This window comes from Gobio gobio, assembly GCF_949357685.1.
Source record: "Gobio gobio genome assembly, chromosome: 9".
NCBI lineage: Eukaryota > Metazoa > Chordata > Actinopteri > Cypriniformes > Gobionidae > Gobio > Gobio gobio.
In genome coordinates, this window is record NC_137115.1 from 56,513,185 (window position 1) to 56,528,184 (window position 15,000).

Genomic DNA, 15,000 nt, shown 5'->3' on the forward strand with positions numbered 1-15,000 from the left:
GCTCGTCCGGGGCCATCCTGTCTTACATCATGTGTGTGGTGAGTAGACATATACGAAATACCGCAATAATGAACATGCACAATATTGTTATCATGGGCACTTCAAAATACCTAAATACTTATCAATTCATAATATTCTAAATACTTGTCAAAGTAGTTAGCCTATATTTCGTTTAGTTTTTTTTTTGTTAAAGCTGCACTGTGTAACTTTTTTAGTTTATTCTTAGCTAAAAACACTTAAAATATATGTGCTCATTAATGTATATTTACTTCTTTCAAGTAATAAAGTATTCTGGTAAGTTTATAATATGCCATTGTAAACACATACGGGTGAGGGTTCGAATGCCGGTCGCCATGTTGCTCCTCCATCTTGAAAGTACATTAGCCAAAGAGGGACATTCCCGTATATTCCAGCTTCGCCTTTGGCGTTTTAAGACTCGATGGCTCCGTGTCCAATGTGGACGAGGTCGAGCTGGAAGCCACGTTAATCTTGGACTAAATCAGCCACCGTAGGAGTTAAAACGAAATCAGTATTGAGAGAAACTAATATTCACTGGATGGTCATATACAAGTTCACCACTAGATGGGGGAAAATATAACACAGTGTAGCTTTAAGTTAATTTAGAAAAATGTTTGAAGGATTTTTTTGTTTGTTAAATTAAAGTTTTTGTTCTTTAAAGTGACGAGCAAGCGGCCGACAGTGAGTTAACCCAGCGCTTTAGCCTCTGAAATCAACACTTGACTTGTCGGTCTTATAAAATCCATATAAACACTTAAATCTTCGTTTAAACGTTTAGCCTCTATCACCACCATCAGAGCAAAAAGGCATTTTTGACAAGATGAGGCAGGCAGATCACAACGAAACGGGCTACACAATCTAAACAAATAAACATGCAGGTTGTCTTGCCTTACACCTCTCCGCAAAATGAATATAAATCCGATCTTCAGTTCCCGCGCTATATGCACATTTAACAGAGTTCATGTCAACGAAAGCAACAGATAAATTAGCATTTTATTCATCAGCTCATTTCATCATCAGAGAACGAGCGACCTGAGCACTGGAAGAGCCTTTAGTCTCATGAGTTTTAAAGTGGTGGTAAAACACATTCTTTCGAAGGCTTGATTGTGTTTGTGGGCTGCACTGTAACATGTGTTCATGCTTTGTTTTTAAAATTGCACTATTTTTCATATATTTGACCTTTATTCTACACTGCTCTGCTCTTGTAAAACGGTCTGATGGTTTCCGGGTTGTATGAAGCCAGTCCCTCAAAAATACGCGATGGGCTCTGATTGGTCAGCTGGCCCAGTGTGTTGTGATTCGCTAACCGAAGTGCACGTTTGTCGGAAACGTCACGCCCCTTACCTTCACCTGGAGGCTGTGCTTTGGTCACTATTAGAAACAATGGAGTCAATAAAACCACACCAATCTGAGCTCGAATCAGACCCAGAACATTTGAGTGCAGATGATGGAGCAGAACCTGTTCAGTCCTCGAGAGTAAAGACTGCAGATCTACAGTGATCGCTACTGAATGGCACTGTTACTTTTGTATTTTTAGAACGATTATAGCCAAATATCTGTCGCAAGAACTAACCCAAAACAAACACTAAACACTGGCTTAGCCAAATCACACACAGAACCATGTTTAGCAAGCCTGTAGATAAACAACACATAAAAGCTCTAATCAAAGAATCATTTACACTAATGCCAAGTTCGCTGTTGAGATTTTAACGTTAGTGTTTTTAAGTTCGTAGGTGTTTGTCGGATAACGTTAAGTATGAATGAGCATTTAACAGACTGGTTTGCAGAACAGCGTTGTCATTTGTGTACTTCCTTGCGTAACGTACAATTAACCTATTACAGGAAAACACATCGACGAAAAATAAATCAGACTTACAGGTTGTGGCCCGTAAACAGCTTCTGTTTGTAAATCCAGCTTTCAGGACAAGCCGAGGTGCGAATCCTGCATTGAACTCGCGAAGATTGTGGAAGTTTTCCTCCGTGAAATGTGCAGCGCGCGCGTCCTGCATCCACACACTGGCAGTGTTTCGCAAATAATCGCAAATACAGACGAATATTGTCCATTATGTCACATTTTCCAGTCTTCTCCTCCGACCCCTGTCATAATATGATATATTATATCTGCGACCTGTTCCCCTCTGTCTCAAACACACATGCATATAACATGCTGTATGTTAAACGCACCCCCGTCGCTAGGAAGGCTGAACAGAGCAAGTACCCCAGACCTGCAATCCGGATGAAAATAACAGCGTTTCCTCGGCATTGCAGCAACACCACTCCAGCCTAACTATACCACAACACCACTCCAGCCTAACTATACCACAACACCACTCCAGCCTAACTATACCACAACACCACTCCAGCCTAACTATACCACAACACCACTCCAGCCTAACTATACCACAACACCACTCCAGCCTAACTAACTATACCACAACAACACTCCAGCCTAACTATACCACAACACCACTCCAGCTTAACTAACTATACCACAACACCACTCCAGCTTAACTAACTATACCACAACACCACTCCAGCTTAACTAACTATACCACAACACCACTCCAGCCTAACTAACTATACCACAACACCACTCCAGCCTAACTATACCACAACAACACTCCAGCCTAACTATACCACAACACCACTCCAGTCTAACTATACCACAACACCACTCCAGCCTAACTATACCACAACACCACTCCAGCCTAACTAACTATACCACAACAACACTCCAGCCTAACTATACCACAACACCACTCCAGTCTAACTATACCACAACACCACTCCAGCCTAACTATACCACAACACCACTCCAGCCTAACTATACCACAACACCACTCCAGCCTAACTAACTATACCACAACACCACTCCAGCCTAACTAACTATACCACAACACCACTCCAGTCTAACTATACCACAACACCACTCCAGCCTAACTATACCACAACACCACTCCAGCCTAACTAACTATACCACAACACCACTCCAGCCTAACTAACTATACCACAACACCACTCCAGCCTAACTATACCACAACAACACTCCAGCCTAACTAACTATACCACAACACCACTCCAGCCTAACTATACCACAACACCACTCCAGCCTAACTAACTATACCACAACACCACTCCAGCCTAACTATACCACAACACCACTCCAGCCTAACTAACTATACCACAACACCACTCCAGCCTAACTATACCACAACACCACTCCAGCCTAACTATACCACAACAACACTCCAGCCTAACTAACTATACCACAACACCACTCCAGCCTAACTATACCACAACACCACTCCAGCCTAACTATACCCACAACACCACTCCAGTCTAACTATACCACAACAACACTCCAGCCTAACTATACCACAACAACACTCCAGCCTAACTATACCACAACACCACTCCAGCCTAACTATACCACAACACCACTCCAGCCTAACTATACCACAACAACACTCCAGCCTAACTAACTATACCACAACACCACTCCAGCCTAACTATACCACAACACCACTCCAGCCTAACTATACCCACAACACCACTCCAGTCTAACTATACCACAACAACACTCCAGCCTAACTATACCACAACACCACTCCAGCCTAACTATACCCACAACAACACTCCAGCCTAACTAACTATACCACAACACCACTCCAGCCTAACTATACCACAACACCACTCCAGCCTAACTATACCACAACACCACTCCAGTCTAACTATACCACAACAACACTCCAGCCTAACTATACCACAACACCACTCCAGCCTAACTATACCCACAACACCACTCCAGCCTAACTATACCACAACACCACTCCAGCCTAACTATACCACAACACCACTCCAGCCTAACTATACCACAACACCACTCCAGCCTAACTAACTATACCACAACACCACTCCAGCCTAACTAACTATACCACAACACCACTCCAGCCTAACTAACTATACCACAACACCACTCCAGTCTAACTATACCACAACACCACTCCAGCCTAACTATACCACAACACCACTCCAGGGGCCTGTTTCAGAAAGGAGGTTCAACCAACTCTGAGTTTAAACCTGAACTCTGAGTTGACTTACTCTGAGATGGGAAACTCTGAGTTTTGGGTTTCAGAACAGCTGAATTGAGGTAGTTCAACCAACTCTGAGTAGACTGACTCTGAGTTAAGCTCATGCATTCCAACTATGAAAAGCCACGATCAATGGAGCTCCGAAATTACGATTCACCATGGCAACAGCACCCAACAAAAAGACGTTTGCATACTTCCGGGTCAATACACAAGTTTAATTCTTAATTATTTTAATTAAGTTTAATTTTCATGGTATCCAAAAGGCAAACAAAGAATGTGGCTGCAGCTAAAAAAAATAGATTAAAAAAACATAATTCAATCAGGAAAAGCTTTAAGCATAAAATGTTCATGGGTGTTGGTTTAATGACTTTACAAACATTTGACATATTAAATAAATATCATTCAGTGTCCAATGTGCAGCAGCTTTTCCCACATAGACCCTTTTCACAGTGATGACGTGTTTTAATGGTCATCAATATCGTAAATCCTGCAACGTTTTTTGTATTTTTTTTTAATGTATGTACATTTATAACACTAATACGTTGTATTATATTACTTTTGCATCAAATTACAAAAATCAAGTTACCGCTGCTGTGAGAGTGTTTCTAATACAGCGTCTATGGGAGTGATAGTTAAAATTAACAACTTTCTCTCTTTTCACTGCAGTTATCAATCTCACTGTAATTTTTCCATCTTTTTGAAAGTTTTGAAATCACTATTGTGGAGTTTTTCTTTTGCTATTTGAGCAAATGGAGACACAAAAATATATATATTTAATGTATTCTCTCATTCACCGCTATAAGAGTTAACCCAACTATGACGACTTCAGCTTCGGAAACCCAGAAATGTGAAAAGGGTCTGTGCTCTTTCACATAATGAAATGTTCTCTGATCCCACCTGTTATATTTATTAATCAGGGGAATGACATTATTGACTTCTACTCAGGCCAGCCAAACACCAGCACCACTGACAGATGAAGAGGAGATGGAGGAAGAATATTAACACCAAACAGGAAAAAGAATAAAGTATTTGTAGGAAATAAAGATGACTATAAAAATTTAAATAAATGTATTTAACAGCTGTTATACCAGCTGTTAACCAGTGGTGGTTATGGCATATATCTCGTACTACCATCTGGCAGCATCCTTCCATTCCATACAATAATCCGTTTTCAGAAAGTGTGATGATGGGTATATGAGTGTCATAAATGCGTCCAACCACTGGAAATCCTAAAGGAAATTCGAATTATTAGGTTACTTCTAGAGGATTATCAAGTGAACGTCAGGATCCTGTATGAAAGGACATGCCATTTTTGTCAGTTTGACAGTGTCCTCATGATGAAAATATGAGCAATGAATGTTCCTGCAAAGAATGCTTTTCTTACTTAGTATTTTTGTCAAATGGCAGAAAATGTAATTTGTTTTAAGTAAACTTTGCTTACTTTAGATTTAGATTAAATTTATAATTTTTTTTATATTTATACTTGAAATACGACCAAAATACTTAGTAAGAAAAGCATTTGTGGCGTTTGAATGAATGAATAAAGTATTAAACACTGCTGATGCTTTAAAAAGCTGGGGAACGAAAGAAACTCTGGGTTTACCAAAGAAAACCTGCTCCTGACCAGGTTAGGTTCACAGAGTAAGTTACCCTGGTAACTGACTCTGAGTATAAGTTACCTCTCTTTCAGAAACGGGCTTGACTTACCCTGCTTTCTCGGGTTTGACATACCTCCCATTCTGAAACAGAAAACCCAGAGTTTCCCTTATTTCAGGGTTAACCTACTCAGAGTTTTCACTTAACCTCCTTTCTGAAACGGGCCCCAGCCTAACTAACTATACCACAACACCACTCCAGCCTAACTAACTATACCACAACACCACTCCAGCCTAACTATACCACAACAACACTCCAGCCTAACTAACTATACCACAACACCACTCCAGCCTAACTATACCACAACACCACTCCAGCCTAACTATACCCACAACACCACTCCAGTCTAACTATACCACAACAACACTCCAGCCTAACTATACCACAACACCACTCCAGCCTAACTATACCCACAACAACACTCCAGCCTAACTAACTATACCACAACACCACTCCAGCCTAACTATACCACAACACCACTCCAGCCTAACTATACCACAACACCACTCCAGTCTAACTATACCACAACAACACTCCAGCCTAACTATACCACAACACCACTCCAGCCTAACTATACCCACAACACCACTCCAGCCTAACTATACCACAACACCACTACAGCCTAACTATACCACAACACCACTCCAGCCTAACTATACCACAACACCACTCCAGCCTAACTATACCCACAACACCACTCCAGCCTAACTATACCACAACACCACTACAGCCTAACTATACCACAACACCACTCCAGTCTAACTATACCACAACAACACTCCAGCCTAACTATACCACAACACCACTCCAGCCTAACTATACCCACAACACCACTCCAGCCTAACTATACCACAACACCACTCCAGCCTAACTATACCACAACACCACTCCAGCCTAACTATACCACAACACCACTCCAGCCTAACTATACCCACAACACCACTCCAGCCTAACTATACCACAACACCACTCCAGCCTAACTATACCACAACACCACTCCAGCCTAACTATACCCACAACACCACTCCAGCCTAACTATACCACAACACCACTCCAGCCTAACTATACCCACAACACCACTCCAGCCTAACTATACCACAACACCACTCCAGCCTAACTATACCACAACACCACTCCAGCCTAACTATACCCACAACACCACTCCAGCCTAACTATACCACAACACCACTCCAGCCTAACTATACCACAACACCACTCCAGCCTAACTATACCACAACACCACTCCAGCCTAACTATACCACAACAACACTCCAGCCTAACTATACCACAACACCACTCCAGTCTAACTATACCACAACACCACTCCAGTCTAACTATACCACAACACCACTCCAGCCTAACTATACCACAACACCACTCCAGCCTAACTAACTATACCACAACACCACTCCAGCCTAACTATACCACAACAACACTCCAGCCTAACTAACTATACCACAACACCACTCCAGCCTAACTATACCACAACACCACTCCAGCCTAACTAACTATACCACAACACCACTCCAGCCTAACTAACTATACCACAACACCACTCCAGCCTAACTAACTATACCACAACACCACTCCAGCCTAACTATACCACAACAACACTCCAGCCTAACTAACTATACCACAACACCACTCCAGCCTAACTATACCACAACACCACTCCAGCCTAACTATACCCACAACACCACTCCAGCCTAACTATACCACAGCACCACTCCAGTCTAACTATACCACAACAACACTCCAGCCTAACTATACCACAACACCACTCCAGCCTAACTATACCCACAACACCACTCCAGCCTAACTATACCACAACACCACTCCAGTCTAACTATACCACAACAACACTCCAGCCTAACTATACCACAACACCACTCCAGCCTAACTATACCCACAACACCACTCCAGCCTAACTATACCACAACACCACTCCAGCCTAACTATACCACAACACCACTCCAGCCTAACTATACCACAACACCACTCCAGCCTAACTATACCACAACACCACTCCAGCCTAACTATACCACAACACCACTCCAGCCTAACTAACTATACCACAACACCACTCCAGCCTAACTATACCACAACAACACTCCAGCCTAACTAACTATACCACAACACCACTCCAGCCTAACTATACCACAACACCACTCCAGCCTAACTATACCCACAACACCACTCCAGCCTAACTATACCACAGCACCACTCCAGTCTAACTATACCACAACAACACTCCAGCCTAACTATACCACAACACCACTCCAGCCTAACTATACCCACAACACCACTCCAGCCTAACTATACCACAACACCACTCCAGTCTAACTATACCACAACAACACTCCAGCCTAACTATACCACAACACCACTCCAGCCTAACTATACCCACAACACCACTCCAGCCTAACTATACCACAACACCACTCCAGCCTAACTATACCACAACACCACTCCAGCCTAACTATACCACAACACCACTCCAGCCTAACTATACAACAACAACACTCCAGCCTAACTATACCACAACAACACTCCAGCCTAACTATACCACAACACCACTCCAGCCTAACTATACCACAACACCACTCCAGCCTAACTATACCACAACACCACTCCAGCCTAACTATACCACAACACCACTCCAGCCTAACTAACAACACCACTCCAGCCTAACTATACCACAACACCACTCCAGCCTAACTATACCACAACACCACTCCAGCCTAACTATACCACAACACCACTCCAGCCTAACTATACCACAACACCACTCCAGCCTACCTATACCACAACACCACTCCAGCCTAACTATACCACAACACCACTCCAGCCTAACTATACCACAACACCACTCCAGCCTAACTATACCACAACACCACTCCAGCCTAACTATACCACAACACCACTCCAGCCTAACTATACCACAACACCACTCCAGCCTAACTATACCACAACACCACTCCAGCCTAACTATACCACAACACCACTCCAGCCTAACTAACTATACCACAACACCACTCCAGCCTAACTAACTATACCACAACACCACTCCAGTCTAACTATACCACAACACCACTCCAGCCTAACTAACTATACCACAACACCACTCCAGCCTAACTAACTATACCACAACACCACTCCAGCCTAACTATACCACAACAACACTCCAGCCTAACTAACTATACCACAACACCACTCCAGCCTAACTATACCACAACACCACTCCAGCCTAACTATACCCACAACACCACTCCAGTCTAACTATACCACAACAACACTCCAGCCTAACTATACCACAACACCACTCCAGCCTAACTATACCACAACACCACTCCAGCCTAACTATACCACAACAACACTCCAGCCTAACTAACTATACCACAACACCACTCCAGCCTAACTATACCACAACACCACTCCAGCCTAACTATACCCACAACACCACTCCAGTCTAACTATACCACAACAACACTCCAGCCTAACTATACCACAACACCACTCCAGCCTAACTATACCCACAACAACACTCCAGCCTAACTAACTATACCACAACACCACTCCAGCCTAACTCCAGTCTAACTATACCACAACAACACTCCAGCCTAACTATACCACAACACCACTCCAGCCTAACTATACCCACAACACCACTCCAGCCTAACTATACCACAACACCACTCCAGCCTAACTATACCACAACACCACTCCAGCCTAACTATACCACAACACCACTCCAGCCTAACTAACTATACCACAACACCACTCCAGCCTAACTAACTATACCACAACACCACTCCAGCCTAACTAACTATACCACAACACCACTCCAGTCTAACTATACCACAACACCACTCCAGCCTAACTATACCACAACACCACTCCAGCCTAACTAACTATACCACAACACCACTCCAGCCTAACTAACTATACCACAACACCACTCCAGCCTAACTATACCACAACAACACTCCAGCCTAACTAACTATACCACAACACCACTCCAGCCTAACTATACCACAACACCACTCCAGCCTAACTATACCCACAACACCACTCCAGTCTAACTATACCACAACAACACTCCAGCCTAACTATACCACAACACCACTCCAGCCTAACTATACCCACAACAACACTCCAGCCTAACTAACTATACCACAACACCACTCCAGCCTAACTATACCACAACACCACTCCAGCCTAACTATACCACAACACCACTCCAGTCTAACTATACCACAACAACACTCCAGCCTAACTATACCACAACACCACTCCAGCCTAACTATACCCACAACACCACTCCAGCCTAACTATACCACAACACCACTCCAGCCTAACTATACCACAACACCACTCCAGCCTAACTATACCACAACACCACTCCAGCCTAACTATACCACAACAACACTCCAGCCTAACTATACCCACAACACCACTCCAGCCTAACTATACCCACAACACCACTCCAGCCTAACTATACCACAACACCACTCCAGTCTAACTATACCACAACACCACTCCAGCCTAACTATACCACAACACCACTCCAGCCTAACTATACCCACAACACCACTCCAGCCTAACTATACCACAACAGCATTCCAGCCTAACTATACCACAACACCACTCCAGCCTAACTATACCCACAACACCACTCCAGCCTAACTATACCACAACACCACTCCAGCCTAACTATACCACAACACCACTCCAGCCTAACTATACCACAACACCACTCCAGCCTAACTATACCACAACAAATCTCCAGCCTAACTATACCACAACACCACTCCAGCCTAACTATACCACAACACCACTCCAGCCTAACTATACCACAACACCACTCCAGCCTAACTATACCACAACAAATCTCCAGCCTAACTATACCACAACACCACTCCAGCCTAACTATACCACAACAACACTCCAGCCTAACTATACCACAACACCACTCCAGCCTAACTATACCCACAACACCACTCCAGCCTAACTATACCACAACACCACTCCAGCCTAACTATACCACAACACCACTCCAGCCTAACTATACCACAACACCACTCCAGCCTAACTATACCACAACACCACTCCAGCCTAACTATACCACAACAACACTCCAGCCTAACTAACTATACTACAACACCACTCCAGCCTAACTATACCACAACACCACTCCAGCCTAACTATACCCACAACACCACTCCAGCCTAACTATACCACAGCACCACTCCAGTCTAACTATACCACAACAACACTCCAGCCTAACTATACCACAACACCACTCCAGCCTAACTATACCCACAACACCACTCCAGCCTAACTATACCACAACACCACTCCAGTCTAACTATACCACAACACCACTCCAGCCTAACTATACCCACAACACCACTCCAGCCTAACTATACCACAACACCACTCCAGCCTAACTATACCACAACACCACTCCAGCCTAACTATACCACAACACCACTCCAGCCTAACTATACCACAACAACACTCCAGCCTAACTATACCACAACAACACTCCAGCCTAACTATACCACAACACCACTCCAGCCTAACTATACCACAACACCACTCCAGCCTAACTATACCACAACACCACTCCAGCCTAACTATACCACAACACCACTCCAGCCTAACTATACCACAACACCACTCCAGCCTAACTATACCACAACACCACTCCAGCCTAACTATACCACAACACCACTCCAGCCTAACTATACCACAACACCACTCCAGCCTAACTATACCACAACACCACTCCAGCCTAACTATACCACAACACCACTCCAGCCTAACTATACCACAACACCACTCCAGCCTAACTATACCACAACACCACTCCAGCCTAACTATACCACAACAACACTCCAGCCTAACTATACCACAACACCACTCCAGCCTAACTATACCACAACACCACTCCAGCCTAACTATACCACAACACCACTCCAGCCTAACTATACCACAACACCACTCCAGCCTAACTATACCACAACACCACTCCAGCCTAACTATACCACAACAACACTCCAGCCTAACTATACCACAACACCACTCCAGCCTAACTATACCACAACACCACTCCAGCCTAACTATACCACAACACCACTCCAGCCTAACTATACCACAACACCACTCCAGCCTAACTATACCACAACACCACTCCAGCCTAACTATACCACAACACCACTCCAGCCTAACTATACCACAACACCACTCCAGCCTAACTAACTATACCACAACACCACTCCAGCCTAACTATACCACAACAACAGTGATACAAAATGGCCTCGCCCCCCTTATTTAATATTCTCAGAGGAGGGGTTTATGTAAATATTGGGGCTGGTGATGTCACCAATCCTGGAGGAATGTGTGTAGTCGCCTATGGCCGTTTGCTGTAGTCCTTAGAAATTTATTTATTTAAAAGTAAAAGCAGCAACATTACACACTAACTAAAGTTAGAATAGTGAAATCGTGGTTTACCACCCCTTTAATGAAGATGGTTGTGTTTTTGAGCGTCTCTTCGCTTATTTTCAGTTTCAGCAGTTTGCGTGTTGGCTTGCTTTACTCATTAGAGGATGTGTGCAGTATAAACACTGAGTCAGTCTTGTGTGGACTCGTGATATCATGGTCTCATTTTGTTCCACCAGCGCAGCACATCTCATTGTTTCTTTTAATTATTGAATGTCTAAAATATAAAATGAAGGAGAAGCCTAAATAGGCCCGAAGCCCGGCCCTAGGGGCGTAAAAAAGTCGGGGCCCGTCGGGCTCGGGCAGAAATGCAGGGCTCTAGATAAGGTGCTCATCACATAACCTAATACTTTAAGGCCCGCTGAAGTGTTTACGTTATTTCCATTGAAACGGCTCCAGCTGTTAGCAGCTCCTCCCCTTTTTTGAAACCGCCAATAGCGTTTTGTTATTACCACAGTTTGACTAGAGCCTTTCTGTTTTTTAAAGCCAGTTTCCTCCAAATCTAACCGTTTATCATCATAATCTCTTCCATATCTCTTTGAAATACAGCATCTGTGCAGCATTTAAATGGGTCCGATATGTTTTGCGGTCTGTGCCGACTCGCGCTTATGATCCGCTCTCATGTCTCTAGTCAACAGCTCTGGTCTAGACTATGTGTGTGCGGTGCGTGTGAAACCAGGCTCTGAACCGGTTCAAGGAAAGAAAACGAAAACGAAAACTGAAAACGAACAATTTTAAGAGGAACAAAAACGAAAACGAAATCAAAACCAATTTGAATCGTTCTGAACAGAAACGTTAATTTGAAATGACCATTAACCGGTTATAACGTTATTTTATCGTTCTCTTTAATATTGTAATTTGGCAATCATGAATAGAGTAGCTAAAGCATGTGATGTGACGGATCAAGCGTGAGTGAAATGTCATCTGTGAATCTAACGGTAACGCAAGTCAGTGTGAGGCGCGCATTTACACGCCTCAAGTTCATTTCTTTCCCCGCTGAGGTCATCAATGAAAGCGCAGGTATTGGAGGACATTCTTTTCGAACGTTTAAATAAGCAGTACGAACTTTAAGCTCAAATAGTCTGATTTAAGCTAGTTTGTGGATTTCGTTTAAGCCTATCCAAGTAGGCTATAGCATCTATCAAACATTTGTCCTATAGTCTTTCAGATTGCCAATACAGGTCAATGTTTTCTATATAGACGGCTGATGCTTCGTATTAAATGGTGTTATATTGCATTAAATGATCAAGCTTTATTAGCTGACTGAGTTTGATTATGGGATGCAAGGACGTGTTGCGCAGTGTTGCTTTGAAAATACCAGCATTAAAAGAGCAATGGTTATCCAGTTTATTTATTCTTATTCATGCAATTTTTAAAACAAGCCGTGTTGAAAAAAGTTACTTTTCTGAAAATAAGCAGAGATGTATAGTAACGAAGTAGAACTACTTCACTACTGTACTTAAGTACTAAAGGCAGTATCTGTACTTTACTAGAGTAAACTTTACTTCAGTACATATTTTCGATGAGTTTAATACTTTTACTCCGATATTTTTTTATGTGCTGCATCGTTACTCGTTACAATTATAAAATGTTACGAATCATTCCATTCCAAACCCACATTACCGCGCATGAGAGAGAGAGAGCGCGCGCGAGAGTGCGAGAGAGAGAGAGAGTGCGCGCGAGAGAGAGAGAGAGAGAGAGAGAGAGAGATCACGCGAGAGAGAGAGAGAGAGAGAGAGAGAGAGACAGCGCGCGAGAGAGAGAGAGAGAGAGAGAGAGAGAGAGAGAGAGAGAGAGAGAGAGACAGCGCGCGAGAGAGAGAGAGAGAGAGAGAGAGAGAGAGAGAGAGAGAGAGAGAGAGACAGCGCGCGAGAGAGAGAGAGAGAGAGAGAGAGAGAGAGAGAGAGAGAGAGAGAGAGAGAGAGAGAGAGAGAGAGAGAGAGAGAGAGAGAGAGAGACAGCGCGCGAGAGAGAGAGAGAGAGAGAGAGAGAGAGAGAGAGAGAGAGAGAGAGAGAGAGAGAGAGAGAGAGAGAGAGACAGAGCGCGCGCGAGAGCACGCATTCACTGTCTCGAGCGTCTTGCGCTCAAATTGCTCTCTATTTGTTTCCATAGTTAATGTGCACTGTGAAGTAACATATACAAACAATGAACAGCTGTATTTTTATTAACTAAGATTAACAAAGATTAATAAATACAGTAACAAATGTATTGATCATGGTTAGTTCATGTTAGTTATTAGTCTAATACATTAACTAATGTAATGTTAACAAATCAAACCATATTATAAAGTGTTACAAACAAATCATTTACTCAGAACTCCTCTTGAAATGAGAATATAAGTGTGCTTACCCCATTTTTTTTTTTTAGTAAGAGTGGTTATAGTAAGATTTAATCTTAATGAACTACAGTATTTTCAGGTTATTTATATGACAATATGTAGAAAAATTACCTACCAACATTGTGATTGTCCTTTAGCTTAATCATTTGAAATAATAAAAACTTTTGACTACTTTCTTTAATAACTACATAACACAATACTTGTACTTTTACTTTCAGTACTTGAGTAGTACATTTTAAAATAAACTACTTGCAATACTTAAGTACAAAAAATGTTGAATACTTTAGTACTTCTACTTAAGTGTGGTGCTTAAAGAGCACTTCAACTTCTACTCAAGTCACTTTTTTGATAAGGAACTTGTACTTTTACTCAAGTCTGTGTCTCTAGTACTT

General features: G+C 42.9%; 1 protein-coding gene across 1 annotated transcript in view; it reads left to right on the forward strand.

Annotated features, from left to right (window-relative positions):
- Positions 1-15,000, forward strand: part of nnt2 (nicotinamide nucleotide transhydrogenase 2) — a 74,675-nt gene that overhangs the window by 44,604 nt on the left and 15,071 nt on the right. Inside the window, exon 16 of the mRNA XM_079825849.1 lies at positions 1-38. This exon is cut by the window's left edge and continues 142 nt beyond it. Coding sequence (XP_079681975.1) covers positions 1-38 — 38 coding nt within the window. The remainder of the gene's footprint in view (positions 39-15,000) is intronic.